Raw genomic sequence first — 27,291 nt, forward strand, 5'->3', positions numbered from 1 at the left:
TACTGAGAGGCCCAACACTGAACACAGTACTCGAGGTGGGGCCTCACCAGTGCCAAGTACAGCGGCACCATCACCTCCCTGTTCCTGCTCACCACACTATTCTTGATACAAGCCAGGGTGCCATTGGCCTTCTTGGCCACCTCGGCACACTGTTGGTCATGCTCAGCCGGCTGTCAGCCAACAGCCCCAGGGCCTTTTCCTCCAGGCAGCTCTCCAGCCACTCCTCCCTTGCATGGGGTTGTTGTGACCCAAGTGCAGGACCCGGCACTTGGCCTTGTTGAATCTCATACCATTGGCTCTGGCCAAACGACCCAGCCTGTCCAGGTCCCTCTGTAGGGCCTTCCTGCCCTCCAGCAGATCGGCACTTCCACCCAGCTTGGTGCCATCTGCAAACTCACTGAGGGTGCGCTCAATACCCTCATCCAGATCATCAGTGAAGCTACTGAACAGGACCGGCCCCAACACTGAGCCCTGGGGAACACCACTCGTGACCAGCCGCCAACTGGATGTGACTCCATTCACCACCACCCTCTGGGCTCGGCCATCCAGCCAGTTTTTAACCCAGCGCAGAGTGCACTCGTCCAAGCCGTGAGCAGCCAGCTTCTCCAGGAGAATGCTGTGGGAGACAGCGTCAAAGGCCTTACTGAAGTCCAGGTAGGCAATGTCCACAGCCTCCCCCCCATCCACTACACGGGTCACCTTATCATAGAAGGAGACCAGGTTAGTGAGGCAGGACCTCCCTTTCATAAACACATGCTGGCTGAGCCCAGTCCCTGGCTGTCCCACATTTGCCACGTAATGGCATTCAAGATGAACTGCTCCATGATACGTCAGCTAAAGAGACTGGATTTGACTCAAACAGGTAATGCAAATCAGGGTAGGTAACATTTTTACATATAGTATTTTCTACATTTCTCACAAACCAGCATTCTCATTTCTATATATTATCTGCTGTAAAAGATGCACACTATCTATATCCAGGAAAAAAAAAAAACAGACTGCTGAGGAATCTATCTGAAGTGTAGTCCTAGTGGAAAAAGCAAAAGACAAAAACCAGAGAAGTTAAAAAGGACCCAGTGTACTTCATGTTGCATTAATGGACAGGATGTTCAAAACTCTGACCACCTGTAGTTTATATTTGGGTTTAGCACTGCAGCACATCTTCTGGAATGTTTTTCTCCTACTTCCCATCTATTGTTCACCAAGATGTTTACAGATAAACAGATGCATACAAGCACTATGGCTGATGAATGGTGCTAGTATGAAAGACTGTCCACATAGCACAGAACAACAGACATGGAAAATATGTGCAGATTTCATGAGCCATTCAGAAGTTCAAAACCACAGGAAAAGCTTTAAAGCACATATTTGCAAGATAGGACAGACAGCAGAGATAGTTCATGCAAAATTTAAGAAATAAAGGCAGAAAGAGTCTGTCTTTGCCTTTTAGTAACTTCAGTGTACCATAAAGTCCATTTGGCAAATAGAAGCGGTTGTGAGGAAGCAATTTCTGACCACAAAGATCCTATGTGCTTCTTTACAGAACAGAAGATAATGTCTGAACATGAGAGAATACAAATTCAACGCACGTTTACCACCCTCCCTAAGACGTTGGAAAGAAAATCCTTTTTAACAACAGAATAGGAGGTAAATGCATTTATGTGTGGAGACAGGCTGCTTACTATACAGGAATGATACCACTAATCTAGTTCCGAGAACATGTGTACACACACAGGGTGCAGGGAGGAGAATAAATACCTCAGTATTAAGATAATAAAACTTTCACTTCCAAGAAGTAGAGGAATCCCAGAACCTCTGAATGTGGGTAGCTGCTGCGTATAAACACTCTAAGGAAATGTTACACTGTGATGGTAATTAAAGTGTTCCTACTCAGCAGCACAACTGAACAGTGAGGGTACCTGCCCTCCACTGTTAATTAAGATGCAGATCAGTGACCCTGCTAGTAACTGTCACTTTTTCCTACGGCTTGCAGTCATATTAAAGCCATGCTTTTACAGTCATAACAAGGGGGTGAACTATTCATTTCTATACCTATACCAGCTCTTCTGGTATAGGTACAGGAGAACTCTGTAGGTACATGCTTGCACAGACTTCCCCCGACGAATTTGTTCAGCTGAAAGAAACCTTTGCCAAAATAAGTGTGTCATGCAGCTAGCTCATGTTCCCCAATTTTGTTCCTCTACATGTAGACACAATCACTTAAGCAACTCCATAGGGAGTAATGTGAAAGACAACAGATGGCCTTAAGATTGGAATAATACAGAAAGATGCTCCCAAAGAAACATGTTTTGGTTTGTGTGTGGGTTTTTAATATAAAAAGAGATATCTTTACATTCCTCCCAAATGCTTATTGTTTTTAATAAAAAGAGGTGGGTAGATAAGCATATTTTAGAAAACATGCTTTCAAGAGAACCAGTTCATAAAGACCATTGATAAAGATTAGATTCTCCCTAGCATCCTGCTCTTACGAGTTTGCAGAAGAGGCCTAAACATCCAGGGCCACAGCTTTAACAGGCCTAAACATCCAGGGCCACAGCTTTAACAGGCCTAAACATCCAGGGCCACAGCTTAACACCTGATCAGGGACAAGAATGAAACTCCAGCTAAACTCAGTTTAGACCATTTAAATACAGTCCTGAGCTCTCATGCTACATTGACTTTTGCTGCTTCCTGAGGAAGCAGTTTTACTGGGGCAGGATCAGCAGGGGGCAGTCATTTCTACCCTTACCTTTTCACTCCATGCCCACAGACCAGCCGCAAGGAAGGCCACCCCAGCTAGCTAAAACAAAAAGAAAAAAATGAATTAGATATACTAACAAACACATTCTCAAACACTTAGCCAGTAACCCTGTTACTCAAGTAAAACAAATATTGTCTGTAGTCTCAGACAATAGTAATGGGACATCCCTCCCCATAAGTCAATTTCTTGCAAAAAGGATTTAGAGGGCATTTATTCCATAGCATTCTTACTTTCTTAAAGTACTTTATAAAATAGATTTCCAGTTTTGATTTGTTCATTATTTGATTCTTCACCATTACTCAAGAAGCACCCAGTACTAAATTAACAATTCCACACAGTAGTGTGCAAGTGGGACTTATCCTTGTCCCCATGATTTGCTCTAAACCTTTTGCCTGCACACTAATGAAGATTTCAGAATGTTTATTGCATTTTGAGGTTATTCCTTATTTAGTCATTTTGTAGTACCACCCCCAGACAGTAGCCACATTTGACTCTTCACATCTTCTCCATGTCAAGGCTCATTATATTAGCCTCTTCTCTAATTAGATAGTTTGTCTTCTGAATCCTTACCTTGTTTAAGCCCTTTTGAATTAAGCTGAAGTAATGGTCCATCCACTTACTTTCAATTAGTGAATCTAACTGACAACATACAAACCCTACACCAATTCATACGTTCCTAGAAATAAATACTTCTGAATTATATTCATGCAAATGAAGCAGGAGATCCTTGTTCTAGTCTTTCATTCACTTCCTCTATTCTAGGGAAGTCTGTTTTTAATATCCAATTTCAATAATCAAACTAAAAGGTCCTAAATGAGGGCAGCTCCCCCTCACTACTTAAAATGGCATTCTACCCTGCTACATCCATGTAACCTTAAAAGAAAATGAGGTGCTGGAACAAAGAAGGGCAACAAAGCTGGGGCAGGGTCTGGAGCACAAGTCTTATGAGGAGCAGCTGAGGGAACTGGGATTGTTTAGCCTGGAGGAGACTGAGGGGAGACCTGATCCCCCTCTGCAACTGCCTGAAAGGAAGCTGTAGTGAGGGGGGGTTGGTCTCTTCTCCCAAGTAAGATGGGATAGAATGAGAGGAAACGGCCTCAAATTGTGCCAGGGGAGGTTTAGACTGGAGATTAGGAAGTATTTCTCTACCAAAAGGTTTGTCAAGCATTGGAACAGGCTACCCAGGGAAGCAGCTGGGTCACCATTCCTGGCGGTATTTGAAAGACAGCTAGACATGGTGTTTATGAACACGTTTTAATGGTGGGCTTGGCAGTGCTAGGTTTACGGTTGGACTCTATGATCTTAAAAGGTCTCTTCCAACCTAAGTGACTGATTCTATATAAAGAACCAAAGTTGCTTCCCTGCCCCCGCCAAGCCTTACACACATTGGTAAGTAAATCACGACGACTGAAAAAATGCCTTGAAAAGGTGGCCCCTTTCCTCCAGAAAATGCAGCACCTCCCATGAAGTAAACAGGCATTACAGGCAATTCCCCACAGCACAGGCAAGAAGCAAGAACAGGACCCTCTTACAGTCACACAAGAAAATGTATGTGTAGATTTTAAGTACCACTGGGTTCACTGCCTGCTGACCCTAAACTGCACTCAGGGCAAATTAAGCTGTTTTGGGTTTACTCTGCTGGGGGAAATGGGGGAAGGAAAGCCAAAAAGGCCTGCAAAAGCGTCATTCACATAATTCTGTAAAAATTACTCACATGATATTAGACACTTCTGTCCAGACATGAAATATATGCCATATTTTAGGCCTTAAGCACACAGATTAACCAACCAAATCCACTACTAACACACAGAAAGGGTTACAACTGGGCAAAGTGGTGCTAAGTTAGATTTCCAGATGTTGCTTAATAAGCAAAGCACAACTACTCATCTCAACCTCTGAATAAGCATTTGAAGTCATTATTTGGATTAAGGCACAACTTCATTCTGTTTATATCCATGGTTTTTTTAATAGTATTTTTATTGACCCAGATTACCCTTAAATCTTAAACCAGTGATTTTCAGATTTAAAAATAGGGAAAAAAATCAATAAACAAACTTATATGTCATTAAGTTACACAGTGCATGCCATTGATGCATCCTTCACACTCATTCCAAATGCTCCAGGAATGCTGGAAGACAGGTGAAGACCGCTGGTATAATTTGCAGTAATCAGGGTAAATTACACAGTAGAGACAGCTGGATCTTTGGGAGCTTCTAAAGATATGAGGGAAAAAGAAATGGGAAGACACATCTTCTGCCCTGTATACAAACTAATGTTAGTGTTACACTAATACTGTGCTATTGAATATACAAACAGGGTGTCCTCTTCAGACTGGCTGCCTTTCATTATTATTACAACTCAATTAAGATGGTAATTGATTCTTAATTATAGACTCCTATAAGACTCTAGGATCATCAAGTCCAACCACCAACCTAACACCACCAGGCCTCCTAAACCACGCCCTAAAGGGCCACAGCTACATGTTTTTTAAATACCTCCAGGGGTCATGACTCCACCACCTCTGGGCAGCCTGTCTGAAAGTAGATTTTTTTTTTTACTAGGATGTTTCATTCTCACCTCTGAACAAACACTGCACATATTTTTGAAGCATTCAGTTTCACAAAACTACACTTTTTGCAAAGTTATTTCCACAAAATAAGAAATGAGATTTCTTTGCTTTAAATACCATGTGCAAGATATTTTTAAGTATCTCATTGAAAACTACTGTAAAACACACCACGGTGATAAAACCACCTCAGAAGGTGGCATGATTGAGCATATCCAATACAGAGTTCTACACAGAATTAGCATCAGGAAAATACCTTCTCCCTACCACTCTTTCATAGAGGCATGAAGTGACTGCTATAAAGCAGACCAGGGAATTGATCCAGCCTAAACTGAAAGAAGTTTTAACCTTCAACAGCTCACTGAACTAACTGGCCACATGAATGGGAGAACAGGCAGCTGAGAAGCAGCAATGCTGAGTGTTTCCAGAGTGAGAGTAAGCAATCCAGCTACTTCAAGAGACATTTTGAAATTCACCTTTCACCAGAATCTGGTTGACATGTAAGCAAGAACAAACTGGACTATGCAACTCACTTCTGTGCCTCAGTCATTTAAGCCATATAGTGCATGAAAGGTTAGATGGAAACATACACAAAGCAGCTCAACTGTACCCCTTCGAACAGGAAACTAGTAACCAGCATTTGGTCATTTCCTGCTTCAGAATTGAAAAAAATCCACATTAACATACAGCATCAAGCTGTAAGCTCTGCTCGGGAGAGATGCAATACTGACACCAACTCACCTGCACAAGTCCACTTCGCTTAAGCATTATTCGTTCCCAACCACACTTCGAATTCCTTTGACTGTGCTATTAGAATCACCCTACTAACTGAGAAAACAAATCTAATTTGTTTCTCAAATCTAAGTTGAAGCTAAACATAATTCTGCAATACAACCCTCGGACACAAACTGATTTTGGGTCAGCCTGCCTCAAGGTCTGATTAGAAGCAATGGGAATGCATTCCTATTGCGCTCAGTTTTTCTAAGGACAAAATGTTACTGTCAGAGAACCTTTTTTCCACCCCCTGGAGAATCTTATTTTACATTGCAGCTCCACCCATGCTGCAGCAATCAGCAGCCTACAGCCCTTCCTTCCTACCCTTGTCTCTTTCCCAGACTTTTCCTCTCAGGGGCAGGAAACCACCTGGTGGTGGATTCTTTCCTCTTCCTGGCACAGCCTTGCTGTTTTAGATGTTCCTGAAAAACATACACTGCAACAGCCAAGACAATCTTATGCTACCTGGGTCTTCTCTTTTCAAAAATCATCTCAGAACTCTTTTCTAGGGTTTAAGAGAATTTTTGCCCTTCATCACATTCAGGGCAAAAATGCCACATCTCCTATAGCATAAGTGAGAATTTTTTTTTCCTCCAAAAACCCTTAAGAGCAACACAAACCTACCGAGCATTAGAAGATAAATCAAGATGACAGCAGTTAAAAGCTATTTTACCCTCTCCTCTCAATTCATCTGAGAGACAGTGAGCTCACACGCAACCTAAAAGGCTTTGACAGAGCACACATGCAATCCTTCACTTCACTGAAATAGCCATGTCCTGGCTGAGGTACAATTCTTGGACTACCAAAAAAGATTCCTTCAGCTGGAGACAACGCAGCAAGCACTAGAAACAAGTGACTGAGGCACCTCCTTTTATTCCCTGGGCCTTCCCAACTGCAGGCTGGAAGGCATAGAGCAGTGCTGCACCCCAAAACAGGGCACCCCTGCACTCCCCCTGGAGTCAGTTGTCTGCTCCCTGCCTCCTCCCTCCACTTTCACAGGAGGACTCTGTGAATTGCAAAATGACTCAGAACAGAAAGGTGCCAGAACCAAGCTCTTGTGTTACTGCAGTCTTTTAATTTCATTCTGACAAAGAACCTATTTGAAAAAAAAAAAAAACAAAACACTTTGAAACTCAAGAGGAGGTCCAGCCTTGCTGTAACAGGGTAATTTCACTTAAACTTCTGAGCACTCCCTGCAGGTCTATCTTAATGGCTGCAATACTGCCTCATCACTACTCATTAAAAACAAGTGTACTTGGAAAAGTTAAAACTTATTAGCGTGCTTAAAAAACAAGACAAAAATAAATTAATCCCACATTAAAATCATGCATGGGAAGACAGAGCCTTCCTATGACATCCATTGTCTTTCTTACAAGGGAAAGCCAAACACAAAGAATAGAGAAGTGATTTCGCAAACCAGTCGTACACAACTCAAAGCCAGCAGAACAGAACCTTCTACTGCCAAGATGCCCATCTCAAAAAAATTTCTTAAAGAATGAAGATTTACAGATTTCTGAAGGCTGATTAAACTATGAGCTTGCCATTATTAAAAGTCATAAGTCATTTGTCCTCTGAGTTCAATATTTTGTTCCACCCCAATCTATATGAACTGTATGCGAAACATGATGGGAACTGAAAAGTAACCACCCACTGAAAAGTTTAATACTCAGTAAACTACTTGCTAAGCCACCATATGATTTAATTTTAAAGTTTATATAGTCACTGATATTATCTTTAGGGCTATATCAGAGAAGTCAACATGCATCTTTAGTAACCATGACAGAACAAATGCAACTCTGTGCAAATTACCCGCCTTGTGAATAAACGGTGTCATGAGTTGAGACACAGGTGAGGTACCATCATACACCCAGCAACAGCTGAAATGGGCAAAAGGCTGTCTGCACACCTGTCTAAATACATACTGATACCTTTAACAAAAGCTAAAAGCTAGAATGTTGCACTGTGTTTTCTGTGATGGACAGGATGTGCTAAACTTACATCTGGCCAATGCATCAGAATTGTTGCCTCAAACATGTGTACGTATATATATTCTTTTTGGATGAAACAGAATAGCACGGGAGTTATTAGTAATTAAGAATCACAGGAGTAACACCTGAGAATTTTACTAATGCTTGGGCCAGATAGGAGGGTATTAGCAATGAATGCACCATTGACAAGAACCTCCCAAAAGAATACAAACCAGTAGAACTTCAAGGACTAACAGTGGAAACATCCTGCTACAAAGAAGGGTGTGAAGATAAGGGAACACCACAAATCATTCAGCAGTGATAAAAGGGAACAGCTTGGCCCAGAAGGCACCAAACCACAGAAACTGGGGGAAGGTAATTCCAGCAGAGGGAGATTGCGACCACCCACTCAACTGAGGGGCAAAAGGACTACCATCCCCCACTCTTCTTGAGCATGCAGAGTGAATAATAAAAAAAATATCACACTGTAGCTTTAAATATAACCAAAGAAGATACAGACCAATGGAAGAAGATACTCAGATCAATCATTATGTATGACATATGTACACCTGAAAGCTAACACACCATGCCTATCTAAAATGAACTCGAGTAGGTATGCACACCAGGAGGAATTACTGCCTGTGCATCCAGCGCTGTAATAATGCCTGCTTTCTAAAATTCCAAAATTGAGTCTCAAAGAGTTCTTTTAACTGGCCTTTACAGTATCAGTCCCTCATAACCATTATATAGTGGCCACCCTCACAAAACAGGCTCCCACAAGCACCTGTCCTGCAAGCCAAGAAAAGCAAATCAAGATGAACATTCCTTCCTTAAATGCTGCTTTTTCAAGTCATGGTTACATTTCCCTTCTGATTTTGTAGTCCTTCAGTTCTTTTAAGGCACAAAGTAAATTTACTTTGTTCGACACACGATGGATTTGTCCAATTAAAGAGATTGTTAGACTAGTCATCCCAGCCGGATATCATAGGCTCCTGAATCATTGTGTCAGCTAAATGATTCATGCATTGCCTATAGGGGTGTCTACACTCCCACTCAACATTTACATACCTTGTTCAACAACTAAAGGCACTGCACTCTCGGTGCTGCACTCTTATCAAAAGATCTGTAGTTACACGTAATTTACTACATCAGCCTCATAAAAACTTCTCAGCTGAAGCCTCAGACTGTTCATTGAACAAGCTACCAAGACTAATACCTGTTCAGAAAACTAATTCCTCCAGCCAACAGATCAGCCGAAACACACAAGCTGTAGTTCAAATTCAATTTTTCTGCATCTCTTAAAAAAATGATCTTTAAGAAAAATCCTTGAATCTTCATCATTAACTTCAAGAGAATACAGTAAAAAAAAATTGAAAAAAGTGAAACGTAATGACTCGGCAGGGAATAAAGAAAATAGGAAAAGATTAATTCTTGTGAAAAAGCAGAGGCAAATTCTTGATAGTCTTCCCAGTCAAGACTAAAAAAGTTTTAGATTTTCAATGGTTGTTTACCCAAAGCCAGTAACAGACTCCACTTCATGAGACACCCACTAGAAAGAAACCAAAGGTCTAAAACAATCCTAATATATTAACAAGCATAAGAGAGTGTCAGTTTCCCACACCTCCGCCACGCTATCTGCTCAAGAGCATCCACCCAGTTAAAGTGATTTCTCTGAAAACCAGAACAGCTTGACAAATATTACTTCTCTTTGCACCACACTCCACTACAGGTACATAGGAGTTGTACTACACAGAACAAAAATAACTACAGAGCTGGCGGCCTTTGAGCACGTCCTTTTTGACACATGAAGCCGTGATGGGAATCCTCAATCACTAGGGGAAAAAACTCATCGCTAAAGAACATTTGCACTACAGCATTGTGGCCAAGTAACCCTTACTGGAAAAAAGTTTCCACACAAGCCACACACGTTTTCTGTCCTGTTATTCACCCAAGGATAAATTCCCCTGTGGCTTAATGTTACAGTATCACATTAAAACATTGCACTAGTAAACAAGAGGTGGTGACAGTAGCAAAGTGTTCTGTGGTTTTCAACAGCAATACTCAGACATTGCAGTCTTGGTATTACCGGGCCTTCTAACATTTTTATTAGGCTGAAGACAGCAGAAAATTGATGAGCAAGAAGCTCACAAGACTCCCAGCTTTCCTCTTTGATTTCTGTCCCTACAGGTCTTGCTTTCAACAGAAAATTGGGTCAGATGACCTCCAGAATTTCTATCAAACCTAGACTTTTCTATGACTATAAATTAATTCAGAGTTCCGTCCATTAAAAAAGAGCTTATTTTCTACCTTAAGTACTGCAAAAGCAGCCAAGATATGCAGAAACACCAGCCTAGTTTACCAGAAGTTTGTGGGTTAATCAAGCAAAATACCAACTCATTATTGACAAGTACAAACAAGATTCTGTAGCCTGCAGTTTACATTCAGACACTAAACCCCTTTTTTACTGACGTTAAATACAGATTTGGATAATGATTCTGTACATCTTAAATTTTATGTAGTAAAAAGTTGACATGGTTTAAGGAATCATGGTAAACAAGTAGAACACAGTTTTCTCTAGCATGTCTATGGATCTCAGGTCAGGAGAATCCATTTTTACTCTTAACTTTAAAAAGTTATTTCAACCACATACCATACTTTCATTCTTACTATCTGATCCTTTCAGTTTCAAAAATAAATGTCTTTAGAAGCAACTATCCATGCTAAGAAACATTTCAACCCTGAATCAGAATATTAACCCAAGCTGCTCGCACGAGGCAAGTCACTGTCACTGCACTTCTCCATGACTACCCATGCCTTTCCATGACTGCAGTTTCCATGACTTCGGGTGTGAACTCCTGACATTTGACCTGCAAGTGCCAAAAAGAATTACCAAGTTTATCTGAACTGCATCCTTACCTTCACCTCCCCCTCAGACACCTTAACTCTTTCTACTGCATTGCTATGCACTAGCCTTTTGAATCACCTTCTTCCAAAGTAGTTTTGTGCTTCAGTGATCTTGGCCACCATACACATCTAAAAACCACACACCTGTTTTTGCACCCTTTTTGCATTCACAACACTAAACAAACATTATAAGCAGGCTAAACCCTAGCAAAGTATTTCAAGACAGTATCAATTTTGCTGCCCACAGAGTATGACATTTAAGATCTTGACTATGTTGCAATGCCAGCTGTTGCCACATCTCTGGAGCAGTTCCTTTAATCTCTTCTGCATAGTGTATTTACAGCTAAGCCACCACAACACAGAGATCAAAGACGACCTGAAAGGAGATATTATAAGAGGCTTCTCTTAACAGGGGGGCAACTTAACATACCACTTAAGTGCACTTAAGGTAGCTTTAACCTTTGCCCAAAACACAACCAGCATTTAATGGCCTCTGTCAAAGGCCTTGTCAGCAACAGAGACTCTATTTTCTTTTGACAAATCCTTTAAGCAGATCTTTCCTTTCTCCATTAAAAAACACAACAAGAAAGCTAGTTTTATCTGCTTCACTCAGATGGCAAGATAGGAGGAAAGGGAAAGGAGGTGAAAGATTGTGAGGAATCATTATCCATACCACTTTCAGTAATAATTTCTCACATGGGATATGCTTCTTCAATTCTAAAACACTCAGGACCCAGCAATTATCAGCTTCCTGCTTTCAGGTAAATATTTCAGCTTCTTCTCTTGAAGAAATATGCGGGAAGTTAAAAAAATGAGGTATGCCTCAGCTATTTCAGTCTCTGCATTTTGTACTCACCCAGAAGACAATATTGTAGCTGAAGAGCAAGTATTTGTACCAACAGCTGACTTCTGCAGTAGAATATCGGTAATAGTGCATCTTCTATAGCACAGCGTCTGCACAGAAGAGAAAGGATGAGAAGAATTAGGCAGTGAAATATTAAGAAAAGGATTTTTTTCCAGATGTCTTTTGCTCTGTTGAGAGATGACTGTAGTAACCTGCACCACATGCCAAAAAGTCAGCTCAGAAACTTCTGCTGACCCTAAACTCCCTCTAAGTATTTGTTGCTTAATAAACCTTTCTTCTTTAAGCACCCTTATGTGGTAACAGGGAAGGACACCCAAAAATGAAACTAGCTATATAGTTAGCCTAGTAAGATCTGCATCAGCAAGTTGACATTTACCTGCTTTCTCTCCCCTTCAAAACCATTTTACTTGCACAGATGGCTGTGTGGATTTACGCAGAAGTCTAAACACACACCCTGCTGATTGCACATCCAGTAACCCAGCTAGCAAGACATTAGAAGTGGTTACCTGGAAAACCTCGGTGTCTACAGATTGCTAAATACAACAAGGAATTGCATTCTGTCTTTTCCACACTTTAAGGTTTCTTTACCAAATCAGTATCCCATAAGATGTTTTATTATCAAGAACAAATGCCCCACCATTAGAGAGGTGACCTGCTCGGCAGAGTTCAGTTTTTTTTGCTTCCTTACATACACTAGAGATAAGGTTCAACTGCAACTGTTGCTCAAATATTTCAGAGAGCTACAGCTTTTCAGAGCATCATAACTAAACCACCTCTGCAGAAATACCACATATAGGAAAAAACAGAGGACAAGCTGTTAAATCAAGAGCTGGAGCAGGGAAGACAAAGTGCTCACACAGCCCTCACATTCTAGAGAGCTGACCACAGGAGTGCTGCCTGTGACAGACAAGAAGCAGTTCCACATTTCAACCCTCCATTTGCTCGAAGTAAATGTTTTACTCCCACAAGATATCAGTGAAAGGCTTGCAACGGGGAAGCAAGCACAGAGAATTTTCAAACACCTCGTAACTAAAAGACTTGAAGGACTATACTGACCTGGACATTCACAGACAGCATGCAAAAACCAAGCCTACCCGGCAAAGTCTGAAACCAAGCACCATGGAACAGAGGACTGAAGATCTCCACCACATCCACAGCTATGAGAAGGGAAAATAGGTTTGGTGGGGGGGTGGAGGGTTTGGTTTACTTTTCGGCTGTGTTGTTTTTTTTTTTTAACAAAGCAATCTGCACCTGGGTGTAAAAAACAATCCCACTGAAGGAGGGAACAGAACCGAATACCTGTCAGCTTTGAGACTCCTGTTCAATATAATAAACAGCTTGCATTAGCTTTTAAGTGAAATACATGATTTTCTGGGACAGCTATTGAGTGCTACCATCAGTGTCTTATTGGAGGAACTTACTTTTTGAACTCTCAACACAAATATTTCAAACTTTGCACACACAAACAGATCAGTGACACACAACAGACATCTCCAGCCCAAGACACTATGGACAGAGACCCCAAACAGACTTTGATTTTCCTTCCAGAGGTCTCCCAATGCCAGGCTCAGCTTCCATCTGGAAGCAACTGAGAGGGCCTCCCTTGGTACAGACACATCCCTCTTCGACTCAGCCAAGAAGTTTCTTTACTGCCCAATCAAATGGAAATAGTTTTCAGAAACGTAGAGACCATGTAGAAAATCTAAGGAGGGTACATTTTGGTACAATGCTTCATAGCTTTAAGTAGTTATGGAAAAAACAAATGGAAAATTATGTGACCTAGCACACAGAAGTAACATTGCAAGACTAGCAGACAGAATTTCTGCTTTCTTGAAGCTCAGATGCCCTGCGTCTGCATGAGAGGATATTTCAGATCCTACTGAAAGTTAGTAGTTATTACACAAGTCATTCTGATCCACTTAACATGAAGTAGATTGATTTGTGTAACAAAGCCAGACATCACCTCAGTAGCCTCCATGCATATGCAACCTATGCAAGGTTGCTCAGTATACATTACCCACAGCCGACTCTAGATCAGTGCATCTGGACCGACACAGCAGCGACAGAAAAATCATTAAAAGAAGGAATTACTCCTCATTCCATACAAGACAGTAAAACTGAGTTAAACCAGAACACACACGTTATTTCCTCAATAGCCCCAGTAAAGGAACTGAACACAGAATCAACTACTTAGCTGGTTTCAGAGAAATGGCAGAGTCTAGAGAATAATTAAAGGATATATTACACATTCTTACAGAAAAAATACCTGCAAAATTTGTTAGTGTGAATGTTCACCATTGACACCTGAGCTTGATATATCCACAGTTCAGATGGTGATTTCCATACAGTTTTAACCAAACACTGAAAACAAGGGGGTTTTTTGCCTTCTAAAACCTCATCTTAGAACTAGGTTCTAATGCTCACAGTTCATTTATAGAAAAAAACACACTTAACCTTTGTTAAAACAAGAAAAATTGTACTTTATGGTAGTACAGGCAGTGGCTGGAAAGGACTTTCCTAGATGTGATCTAGTCATATACGTAAGCTGAGTTTTGCAATATACGTTCCTAAGACATAGGCAGTTTTGTTTCCTCATGCCCTGGTTCAGCTTTAGATACTGAACTTTTCAACCCATCCACCTTCAGAGACAACATTTAGGAATCTTAGTATTAGGAGACTAAGAAAATTTGTTTAAATGCCACTCTCACGCACTTTTCTAAGCCTGCAGCGGAAAGAATACAAGAGAAGGAACAAACACTTGGTTTTCCCAGCTTCTTCATTTCAGTCTCTAGCTCCAAATGGCAATTCATACTTCAACAATCAATAGTCATACACTTGTCCAAGTCAGCAAGTCTGATGGGTCTGGGGAAGAGGGAAAAGAAGGAACATGAGGAGACAACAGCAGAACCCCATTGATCTGAGCAGAGTCCAAGACTCCATTTGTATCAGTGTAAACCTGTATTACAGGAATATACTGGCTGCCAATGCAAACATTCTCTGGATGCAGGCACACTGAGGCCTCTACCACTGTCCTGCCTCCCTCCCCATGAAAAAAAAAAAAATCAGGATCCTGGCAGAAGACAGGAGCAGCAACTGTAAAATGCACATACTACTATGACACATTGCTTTTACTGCTGCCACCACTCCAAAAGCAGCAGCAACAGGTGGCATTTAGCTAGCACATTAAATACCACAAAAAAATGGGGTTCTACTAGACAGAGAGGCTTAAAATATCTGAGACAGAAAGGCAAGCATAGCATTTCAGCACTTAACATACAAACATAACAAAAAGACTTCAGGCTGAGTTGCCGTCCCTGGCATTGGGACTTACATCCAACTGCTCAAGTCCCAACTTCAGTGAAGCTATTCACAGGAATGAGAACATCAGAAGTACTCTTGCTGATAAGCACCATTCCCCACCTTCTTCAACGTTTTGACCACCAGCTCATAAAACATTTCTCCTCACTTGCCCTTGCAACTGGCAAGACACCCCAGTCAATACCAATCCCAGTATTTTCACAGAATGAAAAAGCAAAAAGCCTTTTTTTAGATACTCTGCTTTTTTTAATGCTCTGACATGACAGGGGGCCTCGTACTTCCAGTACTGGTTCCCTGTTGCAAGCAGCTGTCCTGTAACAGCACACAGCTCCCCAGACAGATGCTGCCTTCTGAAACACCTGCCTATATTAACAGCAGATTTGACTTACTCTCCTTGCTGATCCTCAAGAGTCCTTTGGTTCTTCTTGAGAGATCAAACACCATATGGAGCAGTACAATCACTGCTGGTGTGGCAGTGACACTCTGTAGGGGTGTGACTTTTTCCCCCTAACCCTACAAATAAACATACCAAGCAATCCACTCAAGGCCACACAGCCACCTTCCCTCTGTTTATACTAAAAGCAGTCATGTTTCCTAACATAGGAGGCATCTGTTACCAGTCTAGAAATCTGCTTCATCAGTATTTCATTTAATTTACATAACTACAGGCTACATAACTATGGTTAGGCAATACTACAACACACTTGGAAGATTAAAGTAGTATGTGGGCAGCATAGAGCAGTAACTTTCTCTACTGTGTTTCAGACAAAGCAAGTCACATTATGTCAGCTGATAGTTCTCACCCACTCATGACTCATGTTCAGAGATTTTCTTTGAACCTTCTGAAAATGGAGCAACTAAGAGGCACATACAGACTGCTCTTTCCATATGCCAGAGAGAAGCTGACCACTAAGGGAGTCTTCACATATCAGCACAATATCTGGTGCTGGGCATCAAACCTTCACATGGAAGGACCGAGCTGGTGCAACACCAAGGCAAGAAAGACAGAGCTTTTGCAGGCTAATCTGTTCTGGAAACAGAGATAGCAGCCCTACGGATGATTCAGGAACTCCCTGCAAGCATGTGTCATCTTTAATTTTGTAATTTTGCCTCCAAGGAACTCCAACTGGGGCCTCACAAAGAAAATAGAAGCTTGTCTTAAGGAATACAAGTATAGTGATTTACTTCTGCTGCAGTCCAGAAGAGCAGGGAAGTATTTGCTCCTTCTTAGAGGAAACCTAAGGATTATTCAACAAAAGAGTATTTTTTTTAACCTGAAAGACTCATGATGCAAGACAAGATATTGCTAATAGGTTAATCCTGTCTTACTAGAAAAATGGCAGATAACAGATCTCTCAACTCCATGGAAAACATCAAAGCCAGAGAGTTTTCTCAAGACACCATCTTTTAGGGCTTTTTTGTAGTGCGCCAAAGACCATTCTTCAAATACTTTGAGGACTTCATTTCAAGTACAAGTTGCTCCAATACGAACTCTACAAAAAAATCCCTCAGAGCAGATCCAATCTTCTATACATGGGAAGAGTTTCAGGTTTCAGCGACCAGGCTTTATTCACTACAAATTGCAACTTAGGAAAACTTGTAAGGAAGATACACCAGTGTTCCCAGCCCAAAACAAGGAAGCAATGATTCAGAAGAGCTCCACTCAAGCTCTACAGACAACTCACACTGAAGTTATGCATGTGCTTTTAGCCAAGCCACTACTTTTATGGGGATGAGTTGCATCTGAAATACCATGTAAAAGTACCCTGAACTTAAGGCTAACATTCAGAGATTCAACACCTTAAATTCTGAAAAATCAGCTACATGGGCACCAAGAAGCATCACCTCTTATCCTCTCCTGAACTGCCCACCTGACTAACATCACCAATACTTAGACATAAAAGCTCTACCCTGCACAACTGTAATTTAAGGAGCTATTCGAGCTATCATTCATGGGATATTTTCAGCTCCACTTGACTTAAACTAACTGAAATACACTGAAGGAAGACTTGAAAGAGGCAAGCAGAATTAGGGACCACCCCCACACTAATTAAAAAGCAGCAACAGAGGACAATAGCAGTTGTAACAATTTTACTTTTCACCATTCTTCACACAGAAGCTACCAAAAGATATAGTTCGCTGGCCTTGCTTTCACATGCTGAAGTCTTTATGCTTACTTAGCTATCAAAGCTACTAGTAATATTAAAAAAAATCCACAAAACAAAAGTAGACCCAAAACCTCCATATTTTCATTTATACAAACTGGTCAGAATGAAAACCAACAACACTGCAGAATGCAAGTATTGACCATGTAGATTCAAACTGCAAATGATTTTAGTCATTCACAGCGTACCTCACTGAGGAGAGGTACAACTCTACTCAGCTATCCACCGAATTTTACTAGGTCTATGCTACTTCTGCTCCACTGACCTCAGCTTCACTGAAGTAATAAGTGAACAGACAGACTTTCCGCTCCAACAGTGGCACTTGACAAAGGCACCAACTAAAAGGCATGAATATCTTACGTAGTTCAAGGGAAATTTAGCTCAAAGAGGCTGACTGCAAATCAAGTGTACACTCCATATTCTGACTTAAGCAAGAAATAGCACAGGAAGCAGAAAAGGAAATGGCACAAATAAAACGAGTCTAAAAGCCAACGCTTTTCCAAACATAAGCAAATAAGACAGTAGAAGAGAAAAGGATCTTTGAGCTGTCAGGCTCTTTATTAATATTTAAGAATTGCAGGCAATAGCAGGAGTACAGGATGTAGAGCCTTCACTGACCTTATTCTCAAAAGCACTACGGGGTAACCCATGCTCATGCAAGTTAAAACTGAGATTACACCAGGATAAGGGAACACTAGCACTAGGCACTGTCACTACAATTCAATGGATGGCTCATTAACATCTTGGGAAGATTTGGAAAAAATCTTTCATGTCTATGAAAATCCTCTTTCACAAAGCTATCTACCATTTCCACCTGATTAAGAACTTGCCTGTGTTGTAACTTTAGTATACACAAACAACAAGCTGTGTTTTACTTCACAGAAAGTTCAAGTATTGCAAAGCACACAGAAGCATGTCAGTCATTCTGACCAGGCGCTTACTCACTCCAGGGAACAAAGCCTGTTAGAACAAGTAGCCAGAATAAATCTTAGCTGATCAGAACTCCTCAGCTGCTTTCTACTACCTCTCACGATGGCAGATACATACCCACTCCCTATAACATCAACAGTAGCAAGGCAAAACTCAAGGTCTCAAATTAAAGCAAGCATGTAATTTGACTTCCCACCTCCACCACCCCCCCTTTCCAACAGAAGGTTTTGGGACCCTTACAAAGTAAATATTTTGAGGAGCCAGAACTTCCAGTTTGGGGAACAATTATTTCTATTTAGTGATCCAACAGTAATAGAACCTATTCCATACAGATTGTCTACTCCCTCCCATACACAGACCAAAATGTTTCAAGAACAAAATGGGTCCTCCATTTCCTGTGCCACTTTATATCACAAAAATAACTCACAACTTAGAGGGGAAAAGACAGGAAGCCACCAACTTACTTTGCAGACAAATCCACTCTTTCTTCAGAAACATCCTAAACTTTTAGATATAAGTGGGGCTTTCCTCCATTTTCAGGAATGCCACTTGTTCAAGTCTCCAGTTACAGTTCAGCCAAAAAGGACATCCCTTCATTTTCTTTTTTCACCAGAGTGAGAAACAGGAGGCTAGTTATAGTAATATACACTAAAGAAATTATGAGTATAATTTGGTTTGGGTTTGTTGGCAGCTTTTTTGTGTTTTTTTTTCTTAAAAACATTCCTTGCTTTGGGTATAACATGCAGTCTGTCCACATCCACACCGTATTTCTTAGCCTTTACACTGCATGTTCCTATATAGGTATGATATATAAATAATCTATTTTACTATGCACAAGAGATATCATTTTAACAATTTAAACCAGATCAAGGTATCTAAGTTAAAAAAAAATTCCAGCATTGTCATCTGCTCTCCAGCAATGAGCACGCCAAGAAATGAATGCATGTATCTGTACAATACTAGTTACATTCATCACTTTTTCTAGTTAAACAATGCTGTCTCCATGTCATGCAGACACAATGTAGAGCTGAACCCACAAAAACTCGGGGGTTTTTTTCCTCCCCTCCCATCCCAGGTAACAGGACCCATGCTTTCAAACACCAGAGGAACACTCATTCCAAATGAGACACCCTCCCAGCACCAGGGGATGCTACTTATTGGGGGGGTTGGGTGTTAATGGGTGTTGGGTTTGGGGATGATGCTTACAAAGCTTGCTTTCTTTTGCTGCCCTCTGCATTCACAACACAGCCAGGAGAACCTTATATTATATGCTGACCAGGATGATCACCAGCTCACAGGCCACAAGAGAAAATCGCTCTTTATGGCCACATAGACAGCTTAACCACCGAGTAATTATTCAACCTACCAACTGACTTTCTGGTAAAGAAATGCACTCATGCAACTTTCAAAACCAACTAGCCGGTAAGCCTCTAACACAACACTGGAACACAGAGATATGACAAAATGGTAGTCAAACACCTTAAAATCCTAACCACTGCCAGCTCTTCAGCAAGCCATATGTCTCAGCTCAAAGACACAGAAATAATAAGCTAATGCTTTAGGAGACAGAGCAGGCAGGTTTTCAGAGCACTCTGCGCATGCTACCATAACATAAGGAAAAAGAATAAAAAGACAAATACCAAAGCTGCTCCAGGGCACCAAGCCCACACTTGAACAGCTCCAGGCCTTCCAAGAAGCAGTGTTCAGACAGGTCATAAGAAACCCTGTCTTGCTGGAATACTCTGCATCTGCCCCAGGGGAAGGAGGCAAAACAGGCTTTCTACCTCTTCCGAGCATGCGAAGAGCAACACTGGCACTAAGAGATCAGGGCCGCAAAGGCAGTGAAGTAACACCTGCACTGGAAGGAGTTCTGACAATGTTGTCTCTGCAACAGCTAACAGCAAATGCACCAGCAGAATTAGAAGGTGCAGAGGTTAGATACAAACACTTCCTAATCTGCACCTTTAATAAAAGGGAAAAATACACCTCCAGAGTAGAAGAAAAAGTGAGAACACAGGAAACTGCCATCTTAAGAGGCTAACAGCATGACTGGTTATACAAGCAGCACAGCCCAAAAGAGAGAGCTGAGCACCACCTTCCCTTCTCACTTGTCCCAGACAGATAAGGTCTTTCAGTTGAACTCCCTTCTGCTTTGCAGAAACAGACAACTGCTATGACCATTTTGTCCAAATACCCTTTGCAATTCCAGCATGCTATACACTTTTCAAAGAAGGCCACCTCGTTGTCTTCTAGGAGTCACCTAATTGCATACCCATTAGTTTCAGGTCACACAACTTTTCAGATGAGCCTTCCTCCTCCACAGGCTTGCCGTGCAGACACACTGAAGTAACTGAATACTCAGGGCAGGGTAGAAAGCTTTGCTATTTTGTACCTGTTATTATACATAGCTATACTACTGCATTCATATTCCACACAGCATTAAGTACTTCTGAGCACCAGTTAATGGCAAATTGCTGAGGGGAAAGAAACGTGCATCCAGAGAAACAGCTCCATATTCTGACAGTCAGAAGCCTGCTGTCACATAGAGACCGAAGTCCAACATCTCAGGTGTCTTCCTTCAGATGCAAGCTACTTGAGGCTACTCCCTTTGTTTTTTATTCCAGGAGTCTCTAGATGTCAGTATACATGTTTCAGCTCTGATTTTATACCCCAAAGCAAGAGTAGACAGCTCTTGCCAAGTAGAACAAATCACCCTCTTTTTGAAATATTAAAATTCACAGCATTCAGCTGCCTCTGAATACTGTGCTTCATACTGCTTTCTGTAGCTAAGACTGAGGCAACTGGAAGCTGCCTTGTTACCTTCAAGTCCATCAATTATTAAGTGATAACACCTTTCCAGAGAGGCTCAAGTATCAATTATTTAGTCTTTGAGCAGGAAACAAAAGCCTTTAGAACAGGAAAAAGACTTCTGGAAAGGGCTGTTGGGCCACAGGAACAAATTTTGTTTTGTACACTAGCTACCTGACTGAAATAGAATGAAAAGGCTAAAATAAAACAACACATAAAAAAGCCAAAAGCTCATATGCACACACAAGTTCAGCAAGTGCCTGAGCCTATTAGTGCCAAAGGAAAAGCCTCAACTACATTGGGGCTTTCAGCACAAGTCTTCACAGGGAAGACCTTTATCAAGTTGTTATAAATGCCTGCCCTCTAGAAAAGCTCCTTTGTAATACCAGGGGAGCATTCAACAACACTGCAAAGATCAAGAGGAAGCAAAGCCCTATGTTTATTACACCCTTGCCTTTCACATTCAGGTTCAGATTAAGGATGAAGACTGCCCTAAGATTTTCAGCTTTTGCAGAGACTTCTAAAGACAAGGACACAAATAGAGTTCTCAGAAGAAACACATGCAAGCAGGCACTCTGGATAAGTGTATGAATTTTTGCTCTTAAACACATCATGTACAAGCTTTACTCCAAGCAAAGGGATAAAACACTGTTGCTTTGCTCCCAAAAAGGAAGAGAGACAGGAAACACCAAAGGAAAACAAGTGCTGGTCCTCCCCTTCCAAACAAGGGCTGAGGCACACTTTGAACCAGAGGGGAAAATAAGCTTTAAAATCCTGCTGAGAGCACTGGATTTGGATACAGTTCCTCTTGTGGTCAGCATATTTTATTTTAATTTGTTAAAATTTTATGCATAAGTGATAGCAGAATTCAAGCGTGAATAATTGAGCCGAGTGATACTTTGCTCTCAAAGGGCTTCAATCCCAAGATTTGTTTCAGACTGGTAAAGAAGGTCAGCAAAAGACTGGCCATTTAAGTCAATGGTTTCCACTGCAAACATCACAATCCCTTATCTTGTCAATATTTGAGGATCACCATTTTCTGCAGGTTAAATCCTCTGCTGTAATCCTCACCTGTGACATGCCTAAAATAGAGGCATTTACCAAGCAATGATTTTTCAGCTCACTGACCATACTGAAAACAGCTTTTGTTCAGTCATCCAGAATAGAGAGAAGCTGCTTTACAATGCAAAAAATTCAAATGCAAGACATACAACTATATTTAAGTAATTAAATTGTAGCTGTTTTCAAGATGAAGTCATCATTCAGTTCTACACACACACACTTTTTCTCCCCCCCAATTGCTAGATTAAAAATGAGGTCTTCGCTTTTTTGGGGGGACCAAAACTATTGAACTTCAAAGCCCACAATCTAACCTTGATGAGCTTTTCCCCAATCACCTCCAACATTGTTCTTAACTTTTCCTTTATCAGATGCTTTTGGCTGAGCATGAGCAAAAGGGTCAAGGAGAAGGATCCCATCTCTGCCCGAGCTGCGCTAGGGGTTGGAAGGCTATGTATGTACCCTCACACAAGCTACCAACACTACAGCTCTATAAGAGCCATAGACTTTAGGACTGTAATACTAGTTAGGAAGACACGTGACCATCCTTTGGACATGCAATCAGAAACCACATGGAAAAAGACCATTTCTTAATTCCCCCTTAGCAACAGCCTGCAACATTCACTCCAAAGTAATGAAAAGTCTTGTTTGAGGGTTTGATTTACTTTATCTTAGGTATTTCAATAAAGGTGCTTAAAGCAACATGAAAGCCATAGCATGTTTATGGATTTTGTGAATTGCGGCCTGTTAGCCTTGGAAAGGCACGACAAATACCAAAGTCCAAGAGTCCTTTCTACCAGAAACAGGAAGTTTTGACCCAGGAAGCCACGGTGCAAAGCAGCATGGCACAAAGAGCCCACAGGTAAAAACATTCTTGATTCACATGTGAGTAAAGTTTAAGTGTCTCCTTTGTCTGGTGTCTGAAACATTTTAACACACCCCACCCAAGTGGAACTATTGTTTTTTTTAAAAACAGAAAATTACATAACAGGAGGATCTGTAGAAACAGTTTTGACAACAGCTTGATTAATTCCACTCCCCCCCCCACCTCAATGAGATTTCTAGTCTAATACAGCAAGACTAGAACAAGAGTTTTCATTTATTCATGCTCAGCAGTGCTCAAACTGTGCCATATCTAATACACAATGGGAAACTATATAGATGACTTAATTTTTGGAGTTTGTCAGCAGAAAAATACTACCCTGCCCTCTTTTTTTTTTTCCCCATTCATTTACAGGTAATGACCAACTGGTGGCCACGCACCAAAGCTTCATAAACTAAACAGAACTACTCTAAGAAAAACCAGAGGTCAGCCTCAAGACAAAGCAATCTATGAGGGATCAAAAAGCATGTTCCTCAGTTATGCATTAGAAGTTAGCTTACAGCTTAAACTTCTTCATCCAGATTATCTACACATTTGCATTCAGACATGACCAAATCCATAACACACCATGTCAACAATTTCCTTGTTACATTTAAGAGCAAAAGGTGACATCTTTAACACCAAAGAAAGTGCCCCAATTAGATAGCATTTCAGTGCTCAGAGCAAGGGCTTTTCATGATCCTTTCATTAAATATCAAAATGTCTAAATCTAGCAAAAGATAGCCGCAAACGTACCCTGTTTCAGTCCTGTCAGTTATGTTACATATAGAAAGACTCTTGCACAGACACAGCTCTGAACACAGTGCTCTCAAAAGGTAATACTTTTCTTTTTCTGACTCCCTCCCCTCAAAGGGGGCAGGGAGAAGAGGAAAGAGGCTTTAAACAGGAACACAGCGCAAGATTATTCCACAGCCTACTAAATGTCAGGCAAAGCCTATGCCCAGAGACAACAGTAAGGCTTAATTAAGACTGCAGTAAGGTTTCTTCTGATTTGGTCTTCTTGCCTGAGGACTAGAGATAATGCTTCAACACAAAGGAAGCTAACTGGATCAATTTACGCTAAACAAGTCACACAGAGCACACACCAGACAGAGAAGTGAAACTTTCAGTGATTTTTGATTTAGCTCTAGACCTCACCTTTAGGAAGGCTTTGTTCATCTATGAGCAAGATGAACAAAAATAAAGCAAAAGGCCAACCACATAAATTACTTGCACATTGTTTTTCAACACTGTTATAAATGCACTCCTAAAGTTCTGGGAAGCTGTTTCTAAAAGCTACTGTTTCAGTGGCATTATAATTTTTAAGATTAAAATCTTCTAAGGGCAGGCAACATCACTCTGTTCTTCCCACCCCACAAGTACAGAGCTAAAAGGACATACATTACACCCAAAAAGTAACTTCTTCCAGTCTCATTAGCCAGATGATAAAGAGCACCACTCCAACAACACAGGTGTCCTGGATTGGTTTAAAAATCTACATAGCAGTTTACCCCCACAGCTCATTCCTCCTTCACACGAATAGCTGGACTTGAATTCCCAGCTGACCCCTTCTCTCCTCACACAATTCCTCTGTCAAGCAGACAGTGGTAGGTTCTGAACCATCCACACCAAAGCATTTACAGTTTCACACATTTATTGTAAATATAAAGTAGCTTACAGAGGAGAATTAAGGAGAAAAAAAAAATACCTTTACAATGGAGGGAAAAAACCCTTTCCCCACAGTAACGGTGCATAATGCACGTTACTTCAACTCTCCTCACAGGGTCTGTACGGAGCAGCACCGGTCACAGACCAGAAATAAAACATTCACCTGAAGCTACAAAGACAACCTGGTAGAAGGTGAACGACCAAAAGGGGACTGGTGATGTGTTAATTATCCAGACGCCCACCCCGGGACCCCACAGGAACCGAAACCACCCCGCCGCTGAGCGCGGCGTCACCTCAGGTGTTCCGGCGGGAAGCCGAGAGGGTGTCAGAGAGGTCCCTCGCTAACACGGCTTACACGTAATTAGTGTTTAAACTGCGGGGAAGGGGGGAGTTTAGGCCTCAACCGTCGCACGCAGGGAGCAGCCGCTCCTGCCAACAGCGACGCCGGGGCCGAGGGCAGGGGCTGGCAGCCGCCGGTGCTACGGCGGAGTACGGAGCAGGCGAACGTCGCCCTGCGGCTGCAACACCCCGAAAGACTTTTTTTTTTTTCTAATTATTTTTCTCCCTTGTGGCACCTCACCCAACGAAACAACTTCGCGTGGACTCCCAGAGGAAGCCTCGCCCGGCCTCTCGGGCTTCCTTTAATGGACGAGGACAAAGGCTCGCCACGGCCCCGCGGCTTTGGGAAACAAACTTAGTCGGAGGGCAGCGGGGCAGCCCTTGCTCCCCGCCCGGCTCAATGGCTGCCAGCTCCCAGGGGACGCCGCAGGGGAGAGACGGGTCAAAAGGCCGGTACTTAAGGACGGGGGAAGAGGGAGAAAGTGGCATTCCGCAGGGAGTGGAGGCGGCGCAGCCCCCGGGTCAGACGGCCGGGCCGGGCAGGACTCACCGGGGCAGCAGCCTGCTCGCTAAGTTTCGCCGAGTTGGGAGGACAGTGAGGCGGCGGTCGCCGTACGCAGGGGGTCCCTCCACTGTCTCGACTAGTCCATGGGCACGGCGCGGCGGAGCTCCCGGACCTTCCCCGCCTCAGCCCGGCCGGCCACCAGCGTCCCCTCTCCGCCGAGCCGCCACCGTGCTGCCGCCGGGGGCCGAAACGCACGCCCACCCCCCGGCCACGCCCGCTGCCCCACGCAGCCGTGCTCCACACAAAGGGCCCAGCTCTCCCTCGGAAACCCTCAGGCTTCCGCCGGCCTCCGGGCGGCTCCGCCCGCTGCGACCCCCGCGGGCGACCCCCGGGCTGGCGGGGGAGCCCCGGCGCCCCGCGAAGACTCCTGAGGCCGGACCGGGGCTGCTAGCGCCAGCAGGCCCCCGCCCCGCCGGCGGGCACGGCCGCCCCTCACGCCCCCGCGGCCGAGCCCCCTCAGCTGGAGGGAGCCCGTGAACCCTCCGGCGAGCCTCTCAGTTTTTTTATTTCGGAGTAGTTCTATGGCCGCGTCCCCCCGCCCTGCGGAAGCGGCTCGGGAGGGCGGCGCGCCCCACCCCCGGGGCCGCGCTGAGGCGGCTCCGCCCCGGCCAGGCCGGTCCCTCAGCGGCGCCTCCTCAGCCCTGGGGGCTCTCGGAGCGGGAAGGAGCGCGCCAGGGACAGCGCTCCCGCAGTCGAGCTTTACCTTGGAAAGCCAGAAGCTGAAGGGAAAGAAAAGATAAAAATTAAACGACCGCGAAGAGTATTTTGAGCCTCCAGGGGTTTTAAATCTGTCTTTCGAGGTGCTGGGAAAAAGGGGCTGAGTCGAGGTTTTTAAACCCCTGTGGTGAGCAAGTGATAGCTCACACCTGCGGTAGTCACCGCCTGGCAGGTGGGGAAATGCCCTCCTCTCCCCTCCCCTTCCCTGGCTAGCTTAGCTCCAGCTTCCGTGCCTGGCTGCTGTTCCCTTCTGCTCCGCGCATTATGGTCTCCCGACACAGGGAAGCACTTCTGTCATCTTCATTCTATTCCTCATATATACAGCAAAAACTATTTTCTTCAGTGCCTCACTGTGAGAATACATTTGCGGGCAGGAAGGCAAGGCCCAGGAAGGTGGTTCAAACACCAGAGGCATGATTACAGGCCTAGTATTCCCTACGCTTCCTTCACCTGCTCCAGGGCTTGGACTTTGGAGACTTCCTTACTCCCCCTAGATCAGGAAAAAGCGCTCCTCACAAAGATAGCAGCAATCTTTTGTTTAAAAGATAGCAGCAATTTATTTTTTTTTTTAAAAAGGGGGGTTTTGTTTGTGCCTTCAAAACTCTTGAATGCAAGAGATTTTCTTAGGCACAGGTATTGTGACTGCTGGCTTAAGCCAAAGGCAGGGAAGGCTGAACATTTCAAGGGCCATAGCAAGGCTCAGCTCTCACCCTGGCCCCCCAGACAGCTACCATTTCAGGGCTCCACTCTGGGTCTGGAGACAGGCATCTCTAACTCTGCTGAGACAACTAAAGACTGTTGCGCGATAGCAGCTTCTCTACAGACTCCTCCATTAGCAGGCCTCCCTGAGCTTGCTCAAGGCTTCTTAGAAACCAAACTAAAATTGAATCGACTGGCGAAGCTGAAAGATGATGCTAGAAGAAGAATCACCTAAATTTTATGAAGGCTATAAGCGAGAAAGGGGAGCTAGGAAAGATCATTGGATTATGAGGTGGTAAAAAGAACTAGAAGAGACCCTTTCTC

At 42.9% G+C, this 27,291-nt stretch overlaps 1 protein-coding gene across 3 annotated transcripts in view; it reads right to left on the reverse strand.

Annotated features, from left to right (window-relative positions):
* Nucleotides 1-26,087, reverse strand: part of TSPAN14 (tetraspanin 14) — a 48,554-nt gene extending 22,467 nt beyond the window's left edge. For 2 of the 3 annotated variants that reach the window (XR_010375099.1, XM_064464854.1), the window contains exons 1-3: nucleotides 25,537-26,085; nucleotides 11,829-11,926; nucleotides 2,750-2,800 (exon numbers count right to left, since the gene is read on the reverse strand). Coding sequence is in view for 2 of the 3 variants with exons in the window: in XM_064464854.1 (XP_064320924.1) it covers nucleotides 2,750-2,800; nucleotides 11,829-11,909 (132 nt within the window). In the remaining variant the exon portion in view is untranslated. Of the gene's footprint in view, nucleotides 1-2,749; nucleotides 2,801-11,828; nucleotides 11,927-25,536 lie in introns of all 3 variants that reach the window. The other variant, XM_064464855.1, reaches the window with a different exon arrangement.
* Nucleotides 26,088-27,291: the final 1,204 nt, after the last annotated feature.

Source organism: Phalacrocorax carbo, chromosome 13, assembly GCF_963921805.1.
Source record: "Phalacrocorax carbo chromosome 13, bPhaCar2.1, whole genome shotgun sequence".
NCBI lineage: Eukaryota > Metazoa > Chordata > Aves > Suliformes > Phalacrocoracidae > Phalacrocorax > Phalacrocorax carbo.